General features: G+C 44.6%; 2 protein-coding genes across 6 annotated transcripts in view; one reads left to right on the top strand and one right to left on the bottom strand.

Moving 5' to 3' along the window:
* The window catches only part of LOC126543932 (receptor expression-enhancing protein 1-like), a 54,845-nt gene extending 39,362 nt beyond the window's left edge, over nucleotides 1-15,483 (bottom strand). Inside the window, exons 1-5 of one of the 3 annotated variants that reach the window (XM_050191091.3) lie at nucleotides 15,277-15,452; nucleotides 13,353-13,425; nucleotides 13,108-13,187; nucleotides 10,470-10,590; nucleotides 8,541-8,654 (exon numbers count right to left, since the gene is read on the bottom strand). In XM_050191091.3, the coding sequence (XP_050047048.1) occupies nucleotides 8,541-8,654; nucleotides 10,470-10,590; nucleotides 13,108-13,187; nucleotides 13,353-13,425; nucleotides 15,277-15,308 (420 nt within the window). In that variant the 5' untranslated portion in view covers nucleotides 15,309-15,452. Of the gene's footprint in view, nucleotides 1-8,540; nucleotides 8,655-10,469; nucleotides 10,591-13,107; nucleotides 13,188-13,352; nucleotides 13,426-14,432; nucleotides 14,967-15,276 lie in introns of those variants that run through there. The other 2 variants (XM_072287368.1, XM_072287343.1) reach the window with 2 other exon arrangements.
* Nucleotides 15,484-15,677: 194 nt separating this feature from the next.
* Kdm3 (Lysine demethylase 3) overlaps nucleotides 15,678-27,219 on the top strand; it is a 289,432-nt gene continuing 277,890 nt past the window's right edge. For all 3 annotated transcript variants that reach the window (XM_050191064.3, XM_050191061.3, XM_050191060.3), the window contains exon 1: nucleotides 15,678-15,929. In XM_050191064.3, coding sequence (XP_050047021.2) covers nucleotides 15,774-15,929 — 156 coding nt within the window. In that variant the 5' untranslated portion in view covers nucleotides 15,678-15,773. The remainder of the gene's footprint in view (nucleotides 15,930-27,219) is intronic.

The following is a 27,219-nucleotide window of genomic DNA, read 5'->3' as shown; positions in this document are numbered from 1 at the left end:
CTTTTGCAAAATCTAAAAATATACAGTCTACTATAAAGCCAGCGTCTAGAAAAGTATGGAGATCGCTATAAAATATTAATAACTGCGTTTCGCATGAGAAGGACTTATGGAACCCATCTTCAGTTGCATGATTGTGTTGCACTGAGTTTTTATTGCAATAGCAATTACATGGACACTCCAGGCGCATTTTTGCCATTGTCGTAGCCGTGACGTTCTGTACAAAGTCCAAGGGCAAAAACATTGTCGCCATGCGCTGTATGCTGTATGTGCGTGTGAAAGCGTGCAAGGGTGAGCCGACGACAGCGGCTCAATCTTGCAAGGGAGGAAAGTGGGAAGGAAGCGCACGGTCTTCGGTTGCGTGCAAGGCACTGGGAAGAGTGGAAGGAGAGAGGGGAACATTCTACTCCGGCGGCTGCTGAATATGGTGATGTCTTGGATATGGTGATATCTTGAAAGCGACCTGCGATCGCGACAGAGTGTGCCGAGTGCTGATAGCTTCATGTGCGCTGGGTTTTCGCCGCTTAGTTTGCGTTGAAGCGAGAGGCAGCACGAAGGTCAATTCGCTCGCTGCTGCGGGCATGCTTCCTCACTCTGGTGTTTTGACAGCAAGTTTATGTCGTCATTGAGCGAGATGCGTTCACGTTTGCTTGTGCGAGCACTGCACCGTTGTTAACTTAGCAAGCAGATGTTTGAAAGTTTATACGGCCAATACAACTACAGTGAAACCTCATTAAACCGTAGTTGGCCGGAGCTTGGAAAAGCACATACTAAACGGTAGTACTCCTTAACCGAAATAGCACGAGATCGCCCACTTACCTGCCAAAAACAAAACTCAAAAACAGTGCGATGAAAGGGTTGAAAAAACATGCAGTATTTATTTACTTCGCGTGACAAAAGTGTTATTTTCGTTTAACGCGGCAGCCTAGCAGCGACGACAGTGGCCTCAGACTTACTGAAGCTGCGAGCCAGCTTTGCAGCCAGCCCCTTCTTCTCGGCAAACACTCACATAGCAGATTCCTCCTTGGTGTTGCATATTCTCCGTGCACAGGCGCGGTAGCATTGCAGAAGTTGTGGGGCACCTTTTCATTGCGGGGTGCTGTTCTCGTCGCGACGATTGCATTCATGAGGCTGACATAACGCGCAGCTTCTGCCACTGTCGAGTCTGAATCGGCTGTGCTGTCGCTTTCCGTGTCATCCTTATCACTTTCGCTAGGCTACACTTCGGCAACAACAGAGGCATAGGAAGCGACCATAAACACATCACCATGAAAATGGGACATGTAGTTGGGAAGAAGAGCAAGGAGTGCAAAATGGACAGTCCAAATTTGAACGTTGAAAAAAATAACAAATATAGTCACTAGAGTCTAGGAAGAACTTGGCAAATGGCCAAGTAAAGAGTGGGAATATAGTGAGCTAAGTGTAATAACAACAGAAATACGGAAAGAGAAACAACACGTTCATTGGAAAGGAAAAAAGAAACCGAAAAGCTGGTGGAACAGGGAAATATGAGAAGCGATTGCCGAATGACAGAGAGAGAGAGAGAGAAATAACGTTTATTTGCACCCGCAAAAAAGAGCGCCGAGGAGTCAAGAGTCTTCCTTTCTTTTCGGCTTGCTCCTCCCTTTTCAGCTGGCTGATGCTCCTTGGAGCTCAGCGGTGTCCAGGGCCATGCGGATGACTTCTCTTTGATCATCTTCCTTCGAGCTGGTCATTAAAGTCTCCCAGGATTGTTTATCCCTATCTGGTTTATTGTATCTAGGACATGTCCATATTATGTGGATCATGTCCGCTTTTGCCCCGCAGTGTTTGCAATTCATGTTCTCAATGCTATCGTGCCATCTCTTCAGTATGTAGGGGTTGCAGATCACCCCCGCTTGGAGTTGCCTCCATGTTATCTCTTCTTGCTTACTTAGTTTCTTATGCGCCACTGGCAGTGTTTTCCTTCCCATTCTATAATAATCGAGAATTTCGCTGTAAGTGTTTATGCCTTCTTTTTGTAGGGGCTCCCTGGCTGTAGAGGCTGCATTGGTGTACCGGTAAATAAGCTCTCGGGCCAATGCGTGTGCTTTCTTGTTGCCGGGCAAGCCTTCGTGGGCAGGAGTCCATATAAGATTTACTGATTCTTCTGGAATTGGTCCTTTCTCCAATATGTTGAGCGCCTCTTTGGAGATTCTCCCTGCGGTATAATTCCTGATAGCTGTTTTGGAATCTGACACTATGATTTTAACCCCTTTTTGAGTCAAAGCTAGGGCTATGGCCACCTCCTCTGCAACCTCCACTCTGTTTTGCTGGGTACTGCAGCTCTTAGAGTTCTCACCGTTAGCCTGGGTCGTCACTGAGACAAAACCTGGTCTGCTTTCATATTCTGCTGCATCCGTGTAGAACACCCCTTGCTTTTTATCTAGTGATTTTTGTAATGCTTTAACCTTGTCTTTCCTCCTGTCCTGGTGGTGACTAGGATGCATATTCTTCGGGAGTGGTGGTATGCATATCCTGTCTCTGATTTGCGACGGAATGGCTCCCGTGTTTCTTACTTTGTTGTTAGTTTTGTATCCTAGTTTCTCTAGAATTCTCAGACCACCTCTGCTTCTCATTGTTGCTCTGTTGTTGGGAGACTAGTGTGGCTTCGATCAACTCTTCTAGGGTGTTTGAAATGCCCATGTTTAGTATCCTCTGCGTAGATGTGCATAGTGGCAGGTTCAGGGCCGTTTTAATTCCTTTCCAAATGAGGATTTCTATTTTGTTTTTTTCGGCCCTTGTTAGTTTAAGGTACGGTGTTGCATATGTGATCTTGCTGATCGCGAAGGACTGTACTATCCTTAATAGGTTAGCCTCCCTCATGCCTGCCTTCTTGTTGGCGATTCTTCTGAGGAGTCGACATGTTTGGCTTATGCTCATTTCAAGCTTTCTAATTGTTTCCGTATTTCTTTCATTCTCCTGAATGTGCATGCCTAGCACTCGTATAGCTTTAACATTTGGAATCGCGTCCCCATTAACTGCGAGTTTTATCCCGTGGTTAGGGATTTGCTTTCACTTTTTCTGTGGACTGATGAAGAGAGCCTCCGACTTCGTAGCTGAACATTTAAGTTTGGCTTTTTCTAAGTGCTCTTCAATTATATTTATGGCATTTTGCAGCGTTTCTTCTATGTGGGCGTCACTGCCTCTATTTATCCATAGGGTGATGTCGTCCGCATAGATCGTATGTTCTAGACCCTGTAAGTCCTTAAGGTTGTGCGGGAGTCCCATCATTACTATGTTAAAGAGAGTGGGTGAGAGCACAGAGCCCTGCGGTGTTCCCTTATTGCTGAGCTCTATCCCTTTCTCTTCGTTACCCCCTAGACTAACCGTTACTGTTCTGTCAGTCAGAAAGTCCTTTATATACTCGTAGGTACGTCTCCCTACGTTTAGGCTACTCAATTTTTCTAAGATTGCCTTGTGGTCTACGTTGTCAAATGCTTTGGCCACGTCTAAGCCAACGATGGCTTTCGTGTCCTTCGTTTGGTGGTCGATAATTTGCTCTTTAAGCTGTAGCATGACATCGCACGCAGATAGGTGTGCTCTGAAGCCTATCATTGTGTCAGGGTACATGTCTTGGTCTTCCAAGTATCTGCTGATTCTAGATTGTATCACGTGTTCCATTAGTTTCCCGACGCATGACGTGAGGGATATTGGTCTGAGGTTTTCAAGACTAAGCTTTTTCCCCGGTTTTGGAATTAGGACTAATTTAGCCTCCTTCCATTCTTTGGGGATTTTACCCTTCTCCCAACACTCTTGCATAAAATTCGTTAGGTTTACTATTGACTTGTCGTTTAGGTTCCTCAACATCCGATTGCTTATTCTGTCCGGTCCTGCAGCTGTTTTTGTTTTGAGTCGATTCAGCTCGGCCCTGACTTCTCCTACCGTTACGGGGCTGTCCAAGAGGGGGTTCTCTTCGCCTTTGTAGTCCGGCAGTGCTTGTTGCAGACCACATTTAAGATACCTATCCTTAACTTTAGCGAACAATTGTCTATTACTACCTTCGTATTTGTACACTAGTTTCTGCATGTTTCTATGCATCTCTGATTTGCTGCTTTGGGGGTCTAGTAGGTGTCTCAACAGTTGCCATGTATTTGATTTACTAATTTTGTGATCCATCTGTTCGCATATGCTATTCCAATTTCGTTTCGTGAGTTCGAGTGCATATTCTTCAATCTCTCCGTTCAGGTGCGCTAATGCCCGCCTAATGTTTCTATTGCTTCTATTCTCTTTCAATTTTTGCTCTAGCTGCCTTTTTTTCCTCCATAATCCGACCATTTTCCGGTCTACTACCTCTTGCGTTTCGTCTGCCTCCACCTTTTCCGTTGCCTCTTCAACCGCTTTTAAGAGGGCTTTGCTCCAGCTGCCTACATCCTTGAGCTCCTCTTTTTCGGCACATTTCTGCCTAAAGAGGTTCCAATTTACCGGGAGAAATTCCAATATACCGGGAGTAAAAGTCTATGGTTCAAATACTAGTGCAAGCAAAGATAAAAGGTGAAAGTGAATGCTGGTTGCCAGAAATACGTGAGAAAAAGAAGGCCACACCTAGGATATCTTGGAACCACATAAAATTATTAGGCAGGAAGTCAACAACAATAAAGCAACATATCCTAGACAAAGATGGAAACAAACTGGAAGGGGAAGTGGCATTAAATTACATCTAAAAAATAACAGCCAAATCTTTCCAAGGCAATGACGAGGTTGTATTTGAAGAAAAAAAGAGCATGAGAGAGAACCAGATGGAAAAGGAGCTGGTGCTGACAAATTTCAACTGGAAGAAAGCCGAAGAGAAAATTCCTAAGCGCATAGCCACAGGGCTATACGAGGTTGATATCTAGACGAGAAAGTTGATATCAACAAGGGTCTGAGGCAGGGGTGCCCTTTATCCCCATTGCTGTTTATGATGTATATAGTGAGCATGGAGAGGGCGCTGGAAGAAAGTAATATCAGGTTGAACTTCTCATACAAACAGGCGGGTACAGTAGTAGAGCAGCATCTTCCAAGTTTATTTTATGCGGACGACAGTGTGTTGCTAACTAACAAGCAAAGTGATTTGCAACGTCTGGCCAGGGGAGAATTTAGCCTTGAAATTTAGCGTTAGAAAATCAGGTGTTATGGTATTCAATGAAAACAGTGAACAGACAGTGGCGATGCAGGGCCAGGAAATACCTCGGGTAACAGAATATAAATACCTTGGTATATGGATACACTAAGGCAATAGATATATGGAAACACAGGAAAAAACAATAACAGTAAAGGGGAAGAGAAATGCAGCCATCATGAAGCAAAGAGCGCTATGGGGATACAATAGGTACGAGGTGCTCAGAGGGATGTGGAAAGGTGTAATGGTTCCAGGACTTACTTTTGGAAATATGGTTGTTTGCTTTAAATCAGGGGTACAATTAGGACTTGATAGGAACCAAAGGTCAGTGGTACGCCTCGCATTGGGCATTCACGGGAAGACTACAAATGAAGCTGTGCAGGGTTGGACAAGTGCAGGGCTGGACAAGTTATGAAGTGAGGGAAGCTCGTAGTAAAACTGAGTCTGAAGAACGACTGAGAAATATGGAAGAAAGTAAATGGGCTGGGAGAGTGTTGAGGTATCTGTACAGGAAGAACATTGATTCACAGTGGAGGAAAAGAACTAGGAAGCTTACCAGCAACTATGCGGCCTGTAGGGCGAGCAACACAGCAACAAAGAACGTCAAGCGGAAAGTCAGAGAGGCTGAAATAATCTCATGGGTGGCGGCAGTGGAAAAGAAACCTGCCATGAGTACAACTACTTAAAAGGAAAAAACGAAATAAGGAAAGAAACAATTTATGATAACTCAAAATTAAGGGAAGCTCATTACTTTTCAAAGCGAGGTCGGGATGCCTTAGATATAAGGAAGGAAGAAGAAGCATGTGCTTGCTGCGGTAAAGCTAGGGAAACGATGGAACATGTTTTATTAGAATGTGAAGACATTTGCCCAGTGGTCGATTTAGGCACCACTGGCCTCTTTGAAGCCCTAGGGTTCAGCGAGAGCAAGAGAAAAGTGAATATGTCCGCAATAGAGAGTAGTAAGAGGCAACTGGAAGATTGGTGGTAGTAGGGAAGCGACAAAAAACGGAGACAACAAAAGTAAAGTTCACAATAGGGGGCGAGGAAATTTGGTTGTGAGAGTTCATCATGTTTTTTTTTTCCCCCTTTTTTTTAACCTAGATAGGACATTAGGCAGTGTAATAGCTAGAGCTTGGTGGTGCAACCCACCGCCCCATTCTAAAGCGGACGCTCACAACATCCATCCATCCAGGCAACGATGGCGAAAAGTAGAACCTCATAGCCAACATCTCTTCGTGGTCGCAGCAGCGCTGCTGAGCAACTGCTTCGCTTTCCAAATGCCACACGCCGTAGTTAACAGTAGATCCATGTAGCGTGCTAGCACCGACTTCCTTGTGTCACGTTCAATAGCAATTTTTCTTCTATGCTGAGCACCCAGCATCTTTTTTATCCGAGCTTCTGCATGATGCGAGTCCTCGCTTGCATGACACCACAACGCTCTCTGGCACGCCACCAAAATGATGTTAATGTTGGTGTGGCTTCACGTGCAAACGCACAGGGTGCTTGGAGGCCGTTGTTCTGACCTCTGAGGCTTCTTGTTCTGCTGGGCCGACCGATGGAGACGACGCACCGGAGTGCTTGTGCGACGAAAAGTGGAAACACTACGCGTTAACCAATACGTACGCAATAAGCTGGTACGGTTTATGCAAATACAACACATAATGTTCAATGGCCGCTGAGTGGGGGATTTTACTTTACCACTTTTAAAATGAAACTACTGTTTAAGCGGGTACAGTTTAACGAGGTTTTACTGTACAATCCTTACTTCATATAGCTGTCTAGTAATATGCTATTGCAATCGATGCTTCAGTTTTCAGATAAAAGTGACTTTTTTATCGCTAGAAAAATGAAAGAACACAAGAAAGAAGGACATCACGTTTTGTCCTTCAGCCTCGTGTTCTTTCACTATTTCAGTATTAAAACTCGGCGCAACACAATTACTTTACTTCAGTTACAGGTCAGCACTGTGTCCTTCTCCCTTCCTTTTTAATTCTGAATTATCATGTACCAAATGGTCCAACAGGAAACCCTGTTGAAGTTATTACAATCCCAAACGATGCGAAGTGAGAGCACATTTCGTAAAGGGACATGGTTTAAAATAGGCCCACAATGCTCCTATATTTTTCAATGACAATTTTCAAAGAAATACTTGCTGCATTTCATACAAGCAATGTTCTAAATATTCGTGTTACATATAAATTGGCTTGGGACCCTATAACATAAAACTATTCTAATCTGTTTTTATTCCAAAACAGCCATTAGCCCTTCCTCACAGGACAGAATGGTTTGGGTCGAACCCATATGGGCAGGCGCCACAACCATATCGGCAGAGCCCGAACCATCTTCACGTATCACTGAGGGCTAATGGCCGATTTGGAACAAAAACAGATTGGAAAAGTTTTACGTTATACCGGCCTTGAATGCACATGACTTCCAAATTCAATTTTCACGAGAAGTAGTGAGGACATCTTGAAATAACATGAAATTCATGCTTTATGAAAGGCTCCCGATTCATGAACAAACGTAAAACATCATGCACTCTAAAGCCCAAAGTGTAGCCCCAGAAATTACAGCATGTGACCATGCACAATGTAATTTTCATGCGGCTATTAAAAGGCAGGTAAAAGAAGGTTGATCGACCTTTCTGTAACAGAGGCTTATGATTTTATGAACCAGAGCATGGCAGCACAGGCCTAGAATAAATGATATCTCTGGTTTACTTATTGCATGTGAATGTAGCCTAGTATGGTAATTAAAACTATTTTATTTATACTCCAGAACAAATCTTGATGTTCTACAGCCCTGTATGGGAAGTGCTAACACTGCATAATTTTGAGAATGTCTGAGGGGATTAAAAAAAGTTATGCTTTCTGTGCCACGTTTCCATGAAATCTATGTGTCCTTCTTTATACAGTAGTTAGACAGGAATTCTCTCTCTCAACGTACCAAGTGTATGGCCAATTTTACACACTGCTTCAGCAAGAGCGCTTAGAGTCAACGCTCTGGATTTAAGAAACTTTAGCCAAATAAAAGGTGTCTGCTTCTAAGGGTTTTACGTTATGTGATCACAGCTGCAGTGGCCAGCACCGGCACAACATACTCCAGCACAAGAAGCTGCTCACAGCTAGCAGAATTCCGAATTCCGAGAGTTTCTCTAGCTACCTGCATGGGTTTCAGTACACTACATTTCCTTTTATAAGTCCAAGAAATAGAATAAATAGGGAACATTGTTTGTGCTAGCCTTGTTAGTATTTCATTTATGCCCCTATGACCAATGCAACTTAGCTTGCAATCGAAACTGTGGCTGAAGTCAATAGCTGTGTGGAATTGAGGGTTAGTCAAGCTGCCTTAGAGCCCAATCATGCAAAACAGAAGCTTGCTGCCCTTGCATGCTGCGTGTATCAAGCAAATATCAGGTGCCTACTTTGATGGCTGTCTGGAGCACCACACTGGTGGCATAGCTCAGACCACGGCTGCCAAGAAGCAACATGGTAGAGTAGCCTTGCTCCTTTGCCTTCTCGATCAGTTCATCAATGTCCTGCAAAAGAGACAATGCAAGAATTACTAAGCAATTGCCAATGTGACAGCAGCAAGTAGAGATGGCTATCTACTTTCCTTTTGTTTTTTTTGTTAAGGTACAAAGAAATAGCTTGCATAAATGGTAAAACTCACTGCAAAGCTTTTCAGAGCTTAGAATGCACTAAAAAGTTAAATTTCCTTAGCACTTGACTGTTCAGCACAAAATTCAGGCGAACAATGCATTAGTCACATGATGAATACGTCTATTGCACTTATCAAATTGAGGTTGCGTACATTGGATGTAATGAAATTCCATTTTTACCCTGATCCAGTGCTCCAAAAGGTTTTTCAGTCAATGGTAAAATTAAGCAACTTGAAGATTGAAAGTAAGGCTTTCCTCTAGAGTAAATGTGAAAGCTGCAAGCTGTTCCCTCGGGGCTACATGTTAATATGCCTTCCGAGATTGACTCTGAAGGTCAGAGTACACTTAAAGAAAAAAAAAGAAAAATACACATCAATGTGTCTTCATAGATTCTGTTGGATCTACAAGGTTCACTTGTATGCTTCAAGTACAGCAGTATACGAGCAAGAGTGCACGTGCCTCTTGTTTTGGTTATATCATGAGAAGCCAACAAACAAAGATGCCAAGGATAACACAGGGGAAATTACTTGTACTTACTAATTGAATTAACAAAACAATAAATTAATGGCAATGAAAGTGGATCAAAAAACAACTTGCCACAGATGGGGAACGATCCCATGTCTTCGCATTATGCGTAATGTGAAGACGTCGGATCATTCCCCACCTGCGGCAAGTTGTTTTTCATCCACTCTCATTGCCATTAATTTATTGTTTCTTTAATTCAATTAGTAAGTACAAGTAATTTCCCCTGTGTAGCCCTTGGTGTCTTTGTTTATTGGCTTCTTACGATATGATTAATAAAAATTGAACCCCTCGATTGACCCCCTTTCTTCTCCCTTATTACATAACAAGGGTCTCAAATCCGGCAACATTAGTCCCTTCAGGTAGCATGTGCGGGTTTATTGACCAGTTGCCTTCACTCAAAAAGATCACGTACTCGTGACACCTGCGACAGAAAGGATGTTCCACATCCGCCCTCAAGGTTTGCGAGTGGTGGCGCTGGCTAACAATCCCAGGGTTGTTCTAGTAGTAACACATAAATACCTCAGAAAATTGATGGGAGGATGGCGCCGCGGTAGCTCAATTGGTAGAGCATCGCAAGTGTAATGCAAAGATGTGGGATTGTTCCCCACCTGCGGCAAGTTGTTTTTTCATCCGCTATCATTGCCATTATATTTATCATTTCTTTAATTCAATTAGTAAGAACAAGTAATTTCCCCAATGTTGTCCTTGGCGCCTTTGTTTGTTGGTTTCTCATGATACGATTATTAAAAATTGGGTCCCTCGGTTAACTACCTTTCTTCTGGTTCCAATTTTGGTTGTATATTATTTTCTTTAGCCGAAGGTCACCGAATGCACAACCAAAATTTCAAGATTGTTTTGCATGTTTGGTATTTTTTTGCCTCCAACGTGACCCGGAGCACTGTAGAGAATGTGAGCCCACGTCAGAGGCTTCGTAAGTGCATTTTGAGTATGGCAGCAGAAGCTTGGGCTCACTTCACTTCCACTATCTTTTTAAAGCGAAATACCTTGTTTGGCTCTTTTTGAAATAAGTAAATATTACAGGTACAACCGATGTGTGCATATTTAAAAAATATGGCACTCCTGTGAAGGAAGTATTCAAACTCCACCTGCTACAAACAAATATAGGCAAGCATACAAGCCCAGGGTGCAACAGTACTTGGAACACACCTGCTCACGTTGAACAAGCTGTGGATGAACAAAGCGTCGGTACAAGAGGCTTGATCCTTTTGTTACAGGTGACAGGAGCCACAGAACGAACAAGATCTTGAGCTCATAATAAAATGGCATCCTAGAAATACAAAGAACCAAAATGTTATTGTGGGGAACACCATATATTAATGCATGTTCTCATGACGAGGTATATCTAACTGAATAAGATTTAACTGGAGGAGCAGCCTGTCAAGTGAAGCACTTACACTTTCTGATCAATGCAATACCACAATTAGATAAATGTTTGATAAATTATATATGCAAAAGTGAAAATGTTGGTAAAAGAAGCCATTCTGTTTAATACCATTTTATTTATTTAGCAAGTGCTTTCTGGGTTTCAGATACAACTATTACATAGAACTACAGAACAAGACAACTATTTGTTCTGTACTATTTATCAGAATATTAGCATTAAAGGATAGAAAAGCAAATTTGGGCATACTAGAGCAGCTTAATAAAAACGACCAATGCCAATTTTATATTTTGAATTTTATGCAAGAAAAAATGCAACTAAAGGCCTACTAACAACAGCCTGCTAGGATAAAGGCTCACATAAAAATTTTATTCACTTATGACTGCTGTGTTACACATGAGGACAGCAGTTACCACATTGGGCTAAAGAGAATCACTTGTGCTACACAACAAATATCAAGTATGTGCAAACAAAAGTTACAAATTTGCTTAGAAGCAAACACAGAGAAGTAAAGGAACCCATCCGGATAAAAAGCATTAAAATGTCTAAAGGGTGAAAGTGTTACATGGGGGCAGCAATGGACATACTGCTGACAATTTCAGTCTAACCAGATTTTGTTTGATCTAAACAACCACTCCCTTGTTACCCCTTCCCTCTTTAGCTACTTTTGTGAATTGAACTGAAAGGGCAGTGACCCATCTCAGTCTTCTCAGGCATTGGACATGCATATGCAGGTTCTCATTTCTACATTATACAGGGTGATCATTCTTAAGTCCTAGAGAATTTTTAGATATTACTTGTGGCAGATAGCATAATTCATGTCGTTGAGTTGGATTATTCAAAGAGGCAAACATTACTAGCACAAGAAATCTAAACACATATTCAACTAATTAACAATGATTGACTAATTAACTTTTTATTAATTATTTTTAAGACACATATTGTGATTTACTAATTGTAACCGGCAAGTTTGAATGATGCATCCACTTGAAATGAATTTCCAGGATGACACCGATTTTGAGATATTATTTCCCAAAACGTGGGAGGAAATACATGGGTGTTCCAGTTACTTTCATGCTTGAATGCATAAAACAGCATTTCGTTAGAAAGTAAGTGGAACAGCGCATTTTTACGGCGAGTGTAATGGTGCGTATCTCCAAACTGGAGTCATTCTGGAAATTTATTCCAAGTGGATACACCTGACAAGCTAACTGGCTACAATTAGTACAGTGCAATACGTGGTCTACAATAATTAAGATAATTAGTGATTTTTGTTAATTAGTTGGATATGTGTTTTAAATTTTTCTCACATATCACATGGACTAGAATTACGTTATCTGCAACAGGTGATTTTAAAAATTTTCGTAAAACCTAAAAATGATCACCCCCTATTTTGTATAAACATAGTGTAAGGTAGAGTTAATTCTATCAATTAGGTGAACTATGCTGGCCACAATTCGAGCTGCACAATGGCAGCTGTAATGGTTGTGCACCCGCAGTTTCACCAAGCAGTTTCTCTGGAGTTGATATATTCCCTCCATACGCTATTGCTGTGATGAAGGAGCAGATGTAACTGCAAGGGTTCAAAGGGAATGGGACTGCAATTGTGACTACAAGAGGGTTAGCAAAGCAACAAAAACGGGAAATCTGCAGGAGTAGGAATGCATTAGTTGATGTGAAACTGGTGCAACTGAAGATCTCTGGTAGAGGCTTTCATTTTTCCAGTGCACTTATATAGGGTGCTGCTGCTGCAGATGAACAGTTTACAATTTAAAATTTCATATGCCTGATGCCGCTATGCAGCTCAGTCAGAACACAGGCATGCACCGGAAGAAGCATAACATCTCAGTGCATTGCACTTGGTTCGGATGATACCCAGTGCTCAATGGCACAGTGCATTGGCCTGCTCAAGATTTCAAAAAGCAATAAACAACAAAGGTAGCTGCTTTCTTTCTGCTTACAAGTGTTCTTGGTATTCACGGGTGGTGGTGGTGAAAAACTTTATTGATAAGAAGGCCAGCATGCCAACGATGGCTTCGAGAGATCAATAACATTTTTGGAAGTCTTGATGGCCAAGTACGCCACAGAGAAGCCATTATTATTACTGGCCTTTTACACTAGATTTGTTTCTGTTTCACACTTACTCCTCGCTAGTGAATTATTTCTTGAGAAGCACCAGCAAGGAAAAGCATTTGACAGGGTCAAAATATATTTGCTCTCCTTTTTGTTCCACTATGCAACACGGTAGCAAAGTAAATTTGAATCCATATGACTCACTAATGGCATAAATGCACACAGTGCCAGCACTTGTGTAATACTGTCTACTCACAAGCAAATAGTGCTAGATGTAAACAGTGTGACATGGGTTCAAACTACTGAAGTACAAGATCCAGGTGCACTTACCAAAATGAAATAAAGATGTCAGAAAATGTCTCGATGCATGTGAAGAGGGCAAATACGATCCAGTACATCATCCATTGAAGCTGTAAAGAAAGGATTTAAAAAAAATTAAATTCTGGCGTTTTTACTTGCCAAAACCATGATGCGATTATGGGGTACGCCGCAGTGGGGACCGGTTTAATTTTAACCACCTTAGGTTCTTCAATGAGCACCCAATGGGCTGTACCGTATATGAAAACTGCACTTACGTGAGACCTGACGTCCTTGTTCTTGACTGCCTTGTAGGATGCATACGCAGGGTACAGCACACCGAAGAGCAAGCTGAAGAGACGATAGAAACAATGAGCCAGCACCGGGAAGCAACAACAGCAAAACAGTAACAGAAGGCACAATCGGCCGCGTGTCAGCTGCAAAGATGCACCAGTCAGCTGAGCACCAATCGAAGGATTCTGCATTTGTGGACTGGTGGTTCCAAGGTCACTCACACAATGACACTGTAGCAGAACATTGCAAGGCACTGCGCAACACAAAATAAGTCAGAGCTGCAGGAGGATGAAGAACACAGCAGGGCTGTTCCTGGATGCGAAATCAGAGCTGAACATTCCCAAGCAAGGAAGGGTGCATCTCTACACAGAGGCAAGCTCCTGCTCCCAAGGCCCCAAAATAATCGTCGGCTCCAACCAAAATAAACGGACTCCCCTCCCAGCAGGAAGTGGAGTTCTTCCCTCCTCTCCCAGGCCCACAGGCAGCAACAGCAGCTCACCAAAAAGGTAGAGCGGCGATGGGAGGGGGTCTGACCCCTCCCGCTGACACACGCTCTATGCCATGCAGCTCACTCCATCAAGCAGCTTCTGCTGAAACAATGCCCGCCTGTCAGATGGCACCGTTCGCCTAAATGTGGGGCGGCTGCCAACATGTAGACGGCAAGGCTCAACTCCACTCAACTGTGAAAAGATGTGCTGGACGGCAGCAGAACAGCACAAGTAGACCTTATATTACGTCCACGGTACTTAAAAGAATATATATTTAAAAAATAGTCATGCTAATCGTCTCCACGTAGTAGGTTCGCTGCATTTTTAGTTAATACTGCGTCAAATAAAGTGTGTCCAGCAGTAGCGACAAATGTAGGCGTATTATGAAGGTGAGCAGAACAAACTGAAGGTGAGTGACCTTTGTACACGCTTGAACTAAAGCCCCTCCATACCACTACCGCTGTCAAGCGTAAGCTGATGAACGGACTTTAGCTTGAACCAGTTACTAAAAATTGTTCAGTATGATCGGCACAAGTGCCTACAAGCGGACAATCAAATAAGATAACGCTCATGTACCCATTCGCATGGTCCAAATGACTTATCCATAAGCAAAACGGCTAAGTGCATACATCCTCCATGAAGTGCATGTGTTGCCAAACATGTGCGATGACGTGTGGCGAAGGGCCAACAAATAAATATAAGGACACGGGAAACCTCTTCTACAAAATCTATTCGAAGTCCCTTATTTTTTTACAGACCACACGCTGTTAGCATGAACAGACAAGGCCATGCGGCAAAAACTGGAACACAATACAGTCACACAATAGGAACAAACGAAGGACCTGGCCTCACGAACATCTGCTGCCTGACAACAATGGCACGCTGCGGACGCGCTTTGTGGCGCAGTAAGGACTTGGACATCAGGTGGTAAGGCATAATGTATATCCCGTGTATAGAGAACATGAAAACTAAACTATTTTGATCGCTGAGGATCACTGGTACAATGCACAACATTCACGTATAAAACGCGGGCGATAAGCTACGGCACTGTTAACAGCAGAGAATGACGTAAGACAATCCCACGCTTCAGAACAACGACCACACGGTAGAATTTTCCCAGAGCGTGCGTCCTTAAAACCGATGTCTAATAATTCCATTAACGAATTAATTCAGATGGTTAATAAACACACCAATCATGCGCAACATGCAGCGATTTATGCTGCCTACACAAACAAACAAAAGCTGCAGCGTTCGCTGCACAAATGTTCACAAATACGCGCTACATGCAAATAGGACGGTCTATTAGTAAATAATCGCGTCAGAGGCAACATGCACTGTAATTATTTGCTACAAATCCACCACATGAACATGAGTCTTTGTCTTGCAATACATCGAATGAAGGATCGTTCGCTACACTCACATGATTAGGCGAGATATGACGGTGGAGATCATCCTGCATATATCCAAAGTGATATGAGTCCTCGTAAGATTCGAAAGGCACACGACGACAGTCCCAAAGTTCAAACAACTGCATCCACAATTTTTGAACAGAGCGTGGAATACGCTACGTCAGAACATGAGCCGCTGGGCCGCAGACAGCGCGCCGGAGGCGACGCGCCACTTTCAAGCGCGGACGCCGCTATTGGCCGAGCCGCGCATCTTGCGGCATCCCATTGGGCGCAGAGCGCATTCCTGCTCCAGTGGTGGGGCTCCTTTCAGTCACGTGGCTTAGCACAATTTTTTTTTTTTCCTCCCTCCGAGGTCGCGCAGGCGTACTGAGACTTACGTGGCGACCTTTCAACTCCCGTATTATTCGTTCGCGTTTGGAGACGTGGTAGTGTTTTCGTCCAGTCCACGCAGTTTTCAAGTGTGCACTCTGGGCTCCTGTAGCCAGAGGTTGGATACTTAATATGTGCAATGGCCTACAAGCATCGCGAGGAGATTGTGGGCAAACGATTTCTGTGTGTTAACAGTGCGGGCAAAGGCAAACTTTCCAAGGCATCAGATTTGGATTGGAGGGCTGGAATAATCCGTGCAGCGTCACATAAGGATCCTAAACACCCCGAGCTTTCCGTAAGTAGCATTACGTTTCTGTGTATGTGCGCCCAGTTTCGTGCGGGGCGGGAAGGCTGTGTGCCGCTGGAATGTAGCGCATTACAGCCATTTTTGACCTTCCGCGCGCCCAATAGCAGCCAAAAAAAGCAACGTTTTGTAGTAAATTGAAACAACTCGTGCAGTTTTTGTGTGAGTGTAAGAAGTAGTGTTTGACAGTTTATTGTAGAGCGCTTCTACTGGCTGGCATCAGCTCCGCTAACGTAGCGTCAAGTTAGTTTACTATTAAGAATCGCGCCAATATATATATAAAAGAAAGAAAAAAATTCGAGCCTTTCAAATATTCCTTTACTTTATCATGACGTGTTGCACTGCTAGCGCTGCTGCAGTTATACAGTGCAAGAACGAACTGCAGCAGCGTTTGCGGAGAGCGCCCGCGAACTGTTTACGTTTTCAGAAATGGCGGCAAAACGCTCGGTGTGCCTAGTGCAGCGTAGTTTCCTTTTCGGGTTTCTGAATCTGCGGGTTTCTTTGGCCCTTGGTTGTAATGGTACTGTACCCGTTCTGAAAATGCTTACGTCTTTTTCTCTGTTGAATTCGGCCTAGCTTTAGAGATTACAGCAAACAGAATCAGCAGTTACTGGTAGCATCTTGCTTTCTGAATGGTGGTGCTTTTGGTTTCTAGTCATGGCAGGTGCATATCTCGCTGCGACACATGTTGAAGAGTTTCTTGCACTCATATCAAGCTAGTAACAGCAGCAACTTCCCCGCGTCATCACCGCGTTAGTTTGGTGCATTTTGATGGCGACAGAAGGACTGTTTCAAAAGAAGTATGCAAGCTTTGTCATACAACGATGATAACACGTACCATTCTCGTGTGCGTTTCATGTTATCGTCATGCGCCTGTCGTCTATTTGCTCTCTGCAGAGCTATACAGAACGAAAGCAGCACTAATTATTTTCAAAATGCCGCGTGCTACCAATAATGGGTTATAATTATTATGGGACACAAATGCAAACATAAATTGGGGGGGGGGGGAGTCGAAGGGGGCGGGGCGGATGATTTTACGATGTGTGTGCCCATCGTTCTAATAATTGCGCGATCTACTGTTATAATGCATGATCACGCTTAAAACCAAGTTTCGTGTAGTCGCCCGTAGTGGCGTATTGTACTGTTCATGCGGGCTGAGTGAGAGAGAAAAAAAAGTAATTGTGGAGTGTGCTTTCCCTCTTGCGCGCCTGGTCCGTTTGCTTCCTCGCTGTGGCGCCGATCGAGGAGGTCTCCGTGGGCGTGCATGTGGAAATTTCTGGAATGGGGTCAACTGCTCCGTTGTGAGGCCCTTGTGGGGCGAGGAGACGGCTGGATATCGAATGTGCCGTACTGTAGCTGCACGAGCGCGTGTGTATAAATGCATTCACTGGGAAACAGGACGCACGTTTCCCGGGCTTTTTGGTAGCTCAGGTCGCAGGCTACGTTGTGTTAGCCGGCCTTGTATGCACGCATCCTACACTACCTCTACTACTTTGCGATCGCGCACTGTGCTACAAATGCATGTGACATTTTATTTTTGTTCGTCAGTGCGTGTTGCTGTCATCTGTTCTCGTCATTCCTGCTCTTACGTAACACAGCCTCAGCGTTGAATGAATGCAGTCAGCGGAACACTGCTTCGGGATAAACGAAATCCTTTTGCCTACTAATTTAGAACTACACATCGTTTTCCTTTTGCGTACCGTCCCAAGCATTTGCAGGTTAAATCGAAACGGTCAACACGGAGCGTTCTATGTGAACTGGTTGCTCTTTTATTTGTCTGTGCATTATTATTATTATTATTATTCCCGAAACGGGATGTTCGAAATATTGCAGTTTGTGCAAACGTGTTTTCGCATTGTGTCCTTGCTGGGTAATCTTCGGTTTGGTCATCTTGGATACCTTGGCGCGAGTCGTGTATGCGTGAATTTCACAACGCAAGCATTGACGCATTGATTCGTAACTGACCATGGCCGCGATTTGGTGGCGTTTCCAGATGCTGAACGCGACCACTCACGAATGCGAAAAACACCAAGAAGCATTAGCATCGAAAAAAAAAAAAAGGCGTCGCTACAAAATAGCGGCCTAAAAGTGGCACTCAGTTTCTTCTCTTGAAGTACTACATGTATGCAAAGCAGCAGAGACAGTCACCCTTACGAGGTCAGTGAAAGTAGTTTAAAAATGTGGCAGTGTTCATCTCGGTATAGGTTACCATCTATTAGTCTCTAAAAGTGTGCGCTTATGCTTTTTAGAAGCGGAACTAGCACAGCGCTAAAACACAGGATACAGTAAGGGGGCATATACGGTGTCCTTTATTTTCAAGTTGTGCTAGTTCCGTTTCCAGAAATGTACCACCAGCCAGTCCATATTGCAACTCTGCTGAACGTAATGCTTTTCATTTGAAGTAAGGAATATCTTCAACCAAAAGTGAAATTTATTTTCTGCTAACGTTTCCGGGTCAACTCGGCTCATCGCTGAGGGTTCAAACACCGCGCAGCAGACGGTGCACTTTTCAATGAAGAACTTGCCATCCGCCGTCGAACTTTGCGTGTATGAATACCATTTTTTGCTCTGAGACATTTTTTTACTCCATAAAGAACCGAACCAGTAACTGCCACGTTTCCAGAAGAAAAAGCTACACCCAGAATTCATGTATAAGCCTCTAAGATTTTACGTTGCTGTGAACTCTCGCCTTTACCCGCCGTGGTTGCTTAGTGGCTATGGTGTTGGGCTGCTAAGCGCAAGGTCGTGGGATCAAATCCCGGCCACGGCGGCCGCATTTCGATGGAGGCGAAATGCGAAAGCACCCGTGTATACTTCGATTTAGGTACACGTTAAATAACGCCAGGTGGTCTAAATTTCCGGAGTCCCCCACTACGGCGTGCCTCATAATCAGATCGTGGTTTTGGCACGTAAAACCCACATTTTTTTTTTACTTGGAAACAGCAGTTTACTGAGTTGCATGGAGAAATTCTTGCACGCCCACTGAATATACATCGCTTTCTTGGCAGTACCAGCCACTCGGATCGTATTTTATGACGGATGGAAGTAGCATCGTGAAATGTATGGTGCGAAATTAAAAAAAAAAAAAAATATCTTGCACAAATGGGTAAAGTGATGCAGTAGTAATGACATGTCAGATTCAGAAATGCTGCGGTTCTAGGAGAGGATTCGCAAAGCATTTCGTTGGTAATATCTGTTTGCATTGGCTGACCGTCTTCGCTGATACGTCCGCCATCACGATTGGAGGGCACCAGTTTTTGACAAATCACTTACTCGTAAGGAGTACTTCGTGAACACACGCTCTCTTTCATGCCCGCAAGATTGTTTTTTAGCAGGGGGAGAGGAAGTGCTTGGTAGAGAACAGTCTCTGTGCGTAGATTGGTAGGACAGAAAAACGCTATGGTGGTGGAGGATGCAAGATTAGGAGGAGAAAGCGGCAATCCTGCAGCACATTTTTTTCTCCGCTTTCCGCCTCGTTGCTCTTCAAGCGGTCGTAGCAGCTTTCAACTTCATTTACCATCTGTGTGTCATTACCATCCTACCTAGACATCACGCATCAGAATACTAACCCAGCAAGCTGGAGCTTCTGTACAGTTTGCTGAGGCTTGCGACTGACCTATGAAGCTACTGCTAAACGTATTCTGTGTGTGTTGTGAGGCGGTTGATGGTCATTTTGCTGGGGCATACTTGTGATAATCGGAGCAATCTTGCTGGACCTTCGACAAGTCACGAATCGTGATGTGCAGGTTCCTGGCTCGGTAAATATGCATCTGCGATGACCCTTGCGGTTATGTGGCCTTGAATGACCGTTGCTCGTGTTCCCGGCCTTCACATTCATACTGAATACGAGCACTGTACGGTTTGCTGGGTCGACAACAGTGGAAGTTTCGAAGTTTTGCTATAATTTATTCGAAAAAGTGTCACTAAATGTACTGTTTTCTCTTTGTGGATCGTTTTCAATTCCTTGTAGTACGCAACTTAACGGCTGTTGTCATGGCTTCAATTGCATCGAGTCTGACGTGGAGCCCAATTCTGCGGTGGCACAAGTGCACGGCATCGGTCGCGGCTCGAGTGCCCATCGTTGCGGGCCATGCTAGTGCGCACGTTGTGTTGCGCAGTGCGTGTTCTGCAAGGCCTGCGGCCTTGTTGCCGTGTCCTTGTTGCCGCGGCAATCTCCGCACGCCTGTTGAGGGGAGCGAGGTTAGTGCGGTGGCGCGGGTAGGTGGGGGGCCGCACCACTTGAACTCCCGCTAGCAGTGTGCCGTCCAGCGCCCTCGGCGCCAGTTTCCGGTGCCACCCGCCAGCGCTGGAATGTCCCTGGACAGCGTTCCCCCTTAGCTGAGCCGCCGGCGCACTTTTCGTGCGCGCTGCTCGGGCGGCCGAGGGCGTTGAACCTTGGGCTCGGCGATCGATTCCGGGGCTCTCTCTGCGAGACCTCTGCTTCCTCGGCCGAGGCACAGCAGCTGGCCCCGAGCCCCGTTTTCTCTTCGATGCCCTCGGGATTCTTTTTGCGCTTTCTTTGCTGGTTCCGTTATAATTAACAAACCGTATGCGAGCGGTTACTAGCTGCAATCGCTTCGACTTAAGGCGGTAGCACCTAATGGCCACTGCCGAACTGGCGCAAGGGTTTCGCGTCGTTCGTTCTTTATCTGCCTGAATTGAGCCGCTAGTAGCCGCTCTTCTATCTTTGTGTTTACCATTTCACGTGAAGTTATCCAGACATGGCCAAATATTAAATTATGTCGGGGTCCTTGGTGCGTTGGACGGTATTCTGTACTCTAGTTGTAAAATTTAAATTGTCCTGAATTTTCGTTCGTGTGAACGTATATGCATGGGTCACTTAATGCCAAACGCATCAAACCTTGAGGTCGACCCTCTTCGATTTCTTCTTTTTTTACATTATACATACATACATAAGCGTGAACCTTTCATTTTTGGGCCACGTGGAAAGATGTTTCTATGATATTTCGTCACACATTACAATAGCTTATTTTTCTGCGTCAAGGCAAAAAATTTCAGTATGAGGCAGATTTGAGGCTGATATTTCAAAATAAAGAATGCTGGATGCCTTTGCACATTCTTAGTAGGGAGCAAGAATGAGGTATTTAGCGATTTTTTTTTTCGTTGTGAAAGAAATCCAAAATCTCTTAGAAAGGTTGTCCTGTATTTCAGATATAATTTTGGTTCAGTGTGCGGTCGTGATTTAAGTAGGATGGACATAGATTAAAAATGTTAACCTGGTTTATCGGAAAGATTTGTACGGATAACTATCAGATTTGTGGGCTTACATAGGTAAGCTAAAAAAAAAAAGGAAAAAAATGGTCCGGCTTTTTTTTTTTTTTCTAGCTAATAAGCTGTACGCGTCATTAGTTTATTATGTCGGCGGCGCAAAGGAGACGGCGACACACCGAAAAAAAAAAAAAAAAAACGGCACACAGAGCAAATCCTGTGCACTTTTTTTTTTTTTTTGTCGCCGTCTCCTTAATATTGGACATCAACCAACTTGCCAAAGTTTTGAATCAACACTTGCCTTTAAAGTCATCAGCGACACCTTGCTTGAGTGGACAATATCGAGCATTTCAGTCTGACTAGGACCCAGTCATAGGCCCAGGTTTATACTTCAGACTGTTCACTGGGCCACTTATGCCGCTGGCTTTACATGGGTGGTGTTTGTTCTGGGTTTGCTGTGAAAGGAAGTAACCTGACGAAACGAACATAATTTAGCCCCGTCATTGTGATAACGTTTTGTAATGTATTGTTTGGTGAAAGCGCATATATAATAATTTTTTGCCGTCAGTTCTTTTTTAATCCTGATAGGGGTGCTCGTATTCGCTGCCCCCAACGCAATTTTGGGCACCCAGCTAGCCGTGTCTTAACGAATCACGAAATCGTCACACCTACGCCACCGCACAGAATGTAGAGAAGGTGTTCGCAGTTCATCTTTTTCGCGGTGACGACCGACTCTCGTCGAGGCCCAAAATGAAATGCTTTCTAGGTTGCGTGCTTCCAGGCTGCGCAGCAAACCTGATCGAGCTCCTGTCTGCGTCTCCTTAGCTGTATACGTTTACATGAACTTAATTGACCAAGTCGGATGGAGTCTACCTGTCAGGGCGAAAAGCGGTCGTCGGGTTCACGTAAACGCTCAGGTGGCTCGAGCCGAGTTCGCCAAGGGGTGGCTTGACTCGCGCGATGGGTCAGCAGCTCAGCTTCTGACTCGACCCGCTCGCGCACCGAGCTCAGGTAAACGAAGCTCTCGTTTTGTGTCACGCGCTGGTCGTCATAATTCAGCTTCTCCAAAGCTGCGCGTTATTGTAGCCAGGCTTGCGGGCTGACTGTCGTGCTGTTCGGCTTGTTGGAACGATGATGATAAACTGTATAACTTTGGGGAAGGGGCTATAAGGGAGCTAGGAGCATTTATTAGTCCAGGTCCCCTATGATGTCTTCTGCAATGGCCATGCTTCCGTGGCGAGATATACTCTAACATCCCGGATACCTTGTCGCCTCACACTTCTATATGTGACAGCTGGAAATCACGTTAAAGTTTAATGATTCCTGCTATTAAAATAAACTTGTTGGCGGAAGGCTGTACTGCCCAAATCCAGGAGTGCAGATTTTTGGGCAAGTTGGTTAGTTGCATCAATTGAAATCAGCGCGCTGGATTGACACGGACAAGAAAGATGACAGGACGTGCGCTATCAACTGAGTTTTATTTCAGAAAAGCATGGTACTTACGGTACACATGGTACTTAACATGGTACTTAACATCAGTGATTGGCAATATCAGACTGTTTGGTATAAAACTAAATTTGACCGCCAATCATTGCTGTTGGGAATATCACCCTAGGGAAACAAAGATGCAGCTTCCGCATGCCTCGTCACATTCAAAGCTGGCGAAGGGAGCAATCGCAAATCTGTCTTGTGAATGCGCTCCGCAGATCATTCCTCCACGAGCGGCTACTGGAAGCAGGCTACTCCATCCACGTACGTTTATCAGTGGCGGAAAATGCGCCGAAAAAATTAGGGGCACCGGGTGGCAAGTGCGAGCGCAGTCACGAAAGGAGAAAGGAGGTGGTTGTACCGTACATGCATGGGATATCACATGGTTTATATAAGGAGGTGGCCCGAAAAGTGAAAGCGGTCGTTGTACTTTCAGCTCCACAAAAGCTATCAAGCATATGTAAGGCCACCAATCCGTTGAGAAAGACGCGCCGAGGATGCGCGAAGAACCATCGGCCGCCATTTGTGCACTGCGCACAAGGTGTCGTTTATCGCTTCCCTTTCTCGTGCGGCAAACATTGATGCCTTCAGGTAGCACGTGTGGGTTTATTGCCCAATTGCCTTCACCCTAAAGGATCACGTACTCGTGACGCCTGCGGCAGCTAGGATGTTCCACATCTGCCACCAAGGTTTGTGAGTGGTGGCGCTGGCTAACACTCCCAGGGTTATTCTAGTAGTAACACATAAATACCCCAGAAAGTGGATTGGAAGACGTCTCCGCGATAACTCAATTGGTGCAGCATCGCACGCGTAATGCGAAGACGTGGGATCGCTCCCCACCTGCGGCAAGTTGTTTTTAATCCACTTTAAATTCCATTAATTTATAATTTCTTTATGTCAGTTATTAAGTACAAGTAATTTTCCCTGTGTTATGCTTGGTATCTTTGTTTGTTGGCTTCTTACGAAAGTGTACATATGGCAGATGCCTTAATGACAGGCTAAGAGGACACAAGCAAAAATTGAACTGTTACCGAGATGGACATGTCTCTGTGCATTGTGATGATTGCGGGTGCAAACCGCTGTTGAAGAATGGTATAGTCGTGTTAAATACAGATAAATATACGCGGGGAATTGTAGAAGCAAGCTTGATTGCAAAAGAAGGTGCTAACTGCGTCAGCGCTCCGTCGATTACTCCAGGCAGAAAGGAAACTGCCTATCTGGAAAACGTTGGGTTGCGCGTGCGATCATTTCCGCTCATTTGGCTTGTTTAAGTACCACGCTTTTCTTAAGTAAAATTCAGTTGGTAGTTAGCGCACGTTCTGTCGTCTTTCTTGTCCGTGTCAATCCAGCGCTATGACTTGAATTGGTACTGCCAAATTCAGTTTTTTTTTTTTTTTCTGTTTGAGGGGTGCATCTACTGCTAATGTCTTTGCTCTGCCTGACCTTGTCAACCTTGTCAAATGTGATGCACTACCAGCCGGGCAATGTGCAGCCAAAAAAAAAAAAAAAAGAACGCCGTATCTTTACTAATTATAATTATATTTTAGCATAGGAATCGTGCTTATTTTTTCAATTGTTAACGTGCTGTTTAGCCTATGTCTTTTCACACAATACGATATTACGTATGTTATTCCGACTGCGCATCTTACATAAAAAAAAATGTCATGTTTCATACGACAAGCAGTGTTTTCTTTCTCGAGAAGTTGGTCGGCGATATCGGGGCTACTTCGCATTGTCCTCATTTCCGTACCCGACGTTTGCGGCAGCTGTTAGTGCATTGTCTTGAGTGAATAAGCGTCTAGATCGCAAAAAAAAATATTTGTCGAGGTTTCGAAGACAGCCCAGCGAAGCAAACTCCCAAGTGACCGACCATGACGTTTTCGTCGCTGTGTCGCGCAGAAGCATCCGTTGTGCTCGGCATGTATGATGAAAGTCACGCGCTAAAACTACGGCCTCGAAATTCAAAGTGGTAGGTATCCGCACAGCCGAAGCTGCTGTACGTCACAAATCGGCGCGAGCAACGCCGTTTTCATAAGCTCGTCGGGGCTGGCGGTGCCTACAGCAAATACTTCAATAAAGTACCGTCAACGTGAAGAAACGCAATGTTTCCAGGCAGATTCACTGTAAGTGCGGTGCTTGGAGCGTGTTTGCATGATACCAGAAAGCCGATCAGTACTATTTATGAGTAATATAATAATTAAAGCCCTCGCGTTTTTTTTTTTTTCTTATTTTGAACCACCGTTTACCGGATTTTCGCCTCTGTTGGCTGTGGCAGCTGTGCCCTGCTCTTGCCGTAGGTTCTCCGGCTCGACGCAGCTTCGGGTGGCTGGCGGACACGGCACGTGGTCTCCCATGCGCATCGTGCCGGTCAGCGCACGCGGTGACTGCGTCTGGCAGCCGTTCTCATTCCAGGACTAGAGAAAATCGAGATGTTTTGGCGTTGGGAAAACCGTACGAAGGGCGGGCTCCCTCAAATGAATGACCCGACTTCTCGCTCTCCACAGGCCGACCAAGCACAAAATTTGTCCTTGGGCACTGAACCCTTTCTTCCCCTGCCCAACGGGAAGGAGAACGGAGCCGATTGCCCACCTCGATGATGATGATGATTTATTGGCATCCCCTTTTAAACGGGGCAGTGGCAAATAGTCGCCTAGCATGCTTGACTTAATCAGGTATACTGTACGTTTTCATTCCAGCATTTCTGTATGCATCTTCATAACCTTTTTTTTTTCCCTCAAAACTTCTTTCTACCTTGTAATGCTACCAATGCCTGTAACGGATCCGGTCGTATCAATTTCTTCCCTGCCTCTATTCCCACCAATACTCTAAATGTCTATTTCTTATCTTGACTGTTGGCCGGCTGATGCTTCCGCCCACTTTAAGTCAAAGCACTTCTGGAAGGTACGTTACCTCCGGGGCACTGGATGAATCCCTTCGCATTCCATTAGGACGTGCTGAGTGGTCTCCGGATGTTAGCTGCGGCGTACACATGCCTTATCTTGCGAATATTTGCTCCGGTACGTTTTTTCCCCCTTAGCTAGTAAGCTGCATCCTCAAATAGCAAGGCCTTCGTATTATCGTACAGATTTTCCCTTCAAATTTTTCTTCCCATTCTTGTAAATCTCCATGATCTCTTTTGTTTCCATTCATTGCATCCAGTTCGTTCTGCTTCTCTCGCTTTTCAGATGACTCTTGGTTGTCTATTTGCACTTTCAGTTACCCTATACTTGTTTACCAACTTTCTTGACCCCTTCCTCAATTCTATGTCCATGCTTTTAAAATATAGATGCTTGTGCACTTCAACCGCCCATTTATATTGAACCATATGTTCCCGAGTCTTTCTTCAAAACTAATTTTGCTCTGCGCTTCTCCGACTTCAAAAGAGGCCCAACCCATGACACCATGCACTGCCTCATTTGTGGTTTTGCCGTGAGCTCTCAAAGCCAACCGGCCTACTGATCTTTGGTTAACTTCCAATCCCGACAAGATAGCCGATTTTAAGCACAGAATGGCATTTGCGAACGTTAGCGCTGGCGCCATCACTCCTTTCCAGATTCCACACACCACCTCATATGTAATGTGGCCCCAAAGTGCTCTGTTTCATTATTGCTGCATTCCGCTTCGCCTTTATTTTCAGATCATTTTTGTGGGTGTTTGAGTAAGTCTCTCCTTCGTTTATGTATACGCCGAAGTATCTATTGCTTGACTATGGGTATGACTTGCTGTTGAATTGACACCACGTAATTAATCGTCTCTTCATTAAAAATTATAATTCCCGATTTCTCTGTGCTAAACTTGAGGCCTAGATTTGTCCATCCGCTGCCACAAATATTCGCAAGTGTCTGTAAATGTCTTGCATAGTGCGCTAGTAGCACTATGTCGTCCGCATACATCGTTCTGGGGACCTTCTGTTGCACCATTTGTCCATTAGGCATGTAGGATAAACCAAACCCTAATTCACTTTTTCAGTCGTATTTCTATGCCCTTAACATGAAGCGTGAGCAACAATAGAGACAGAGGACATCCTTCCCATACAATTTGTGCTCGGCTGTCTATATATGTCCCTCGGCATCTCCACGAAATCGTCATCTGTGCCTTCGTGTTTGAGAATATACCATAACAATTCCCTGTCTACGTTGTCGCAGGCTACTTTAATATCTAGATATGCTATCGATAAGGTCTATTGTGAGCTACTGAAATCTATGCACTGCCTTAGTACAAACATATGATCACTCCTCCCCAAATGTCAGCGCCGTAGTGTCCCGCGGCCTTGGCACCTACTGGCGACTGTAGGGGTGAAACGAAGGTCAATGCACGTAAGCATCAATAGGCGTGCGCCGAAACGTGAGAGCAAAGAAAAGGGAGAGCCAGCTAGACAACCGGCGCTGCTCCATCGGGGCCGCTCTGTACTGTTTTCTTTTTTTTTTTTCCCACTGCCTTTATAACCGCAGTACGGAGCTCTCACGGGCAGTCTGGACATTAACCGCCCAGGCTCCGTATATTACGTACGTACTAGCAACGTCCAGGGCTCACGCACCGTGCAAGCAAGGTGTAGAATAGTGAG

The sequence above is a fragment of the Dermacentor andersoni genome, chromosome 1 (assembly GCF_023375885.2).
Source record: "Dermacentor andersoni chromosome 1, qqDerAnde1_hic_scaffold, whole genome shotgun sequence".
Taxonomy (NCBI): domain Eukaryota; kingdom Metazoa; phylum Arthropoda; class Arachnida; order Ixodida; family Ixodidae; genus Dermacentor; species Dermacentor andersoni.
Note: the sequence above shows the minus strand (reverse complement) of the source record. Positions and strands in the feature narration are given on the sequence as shown.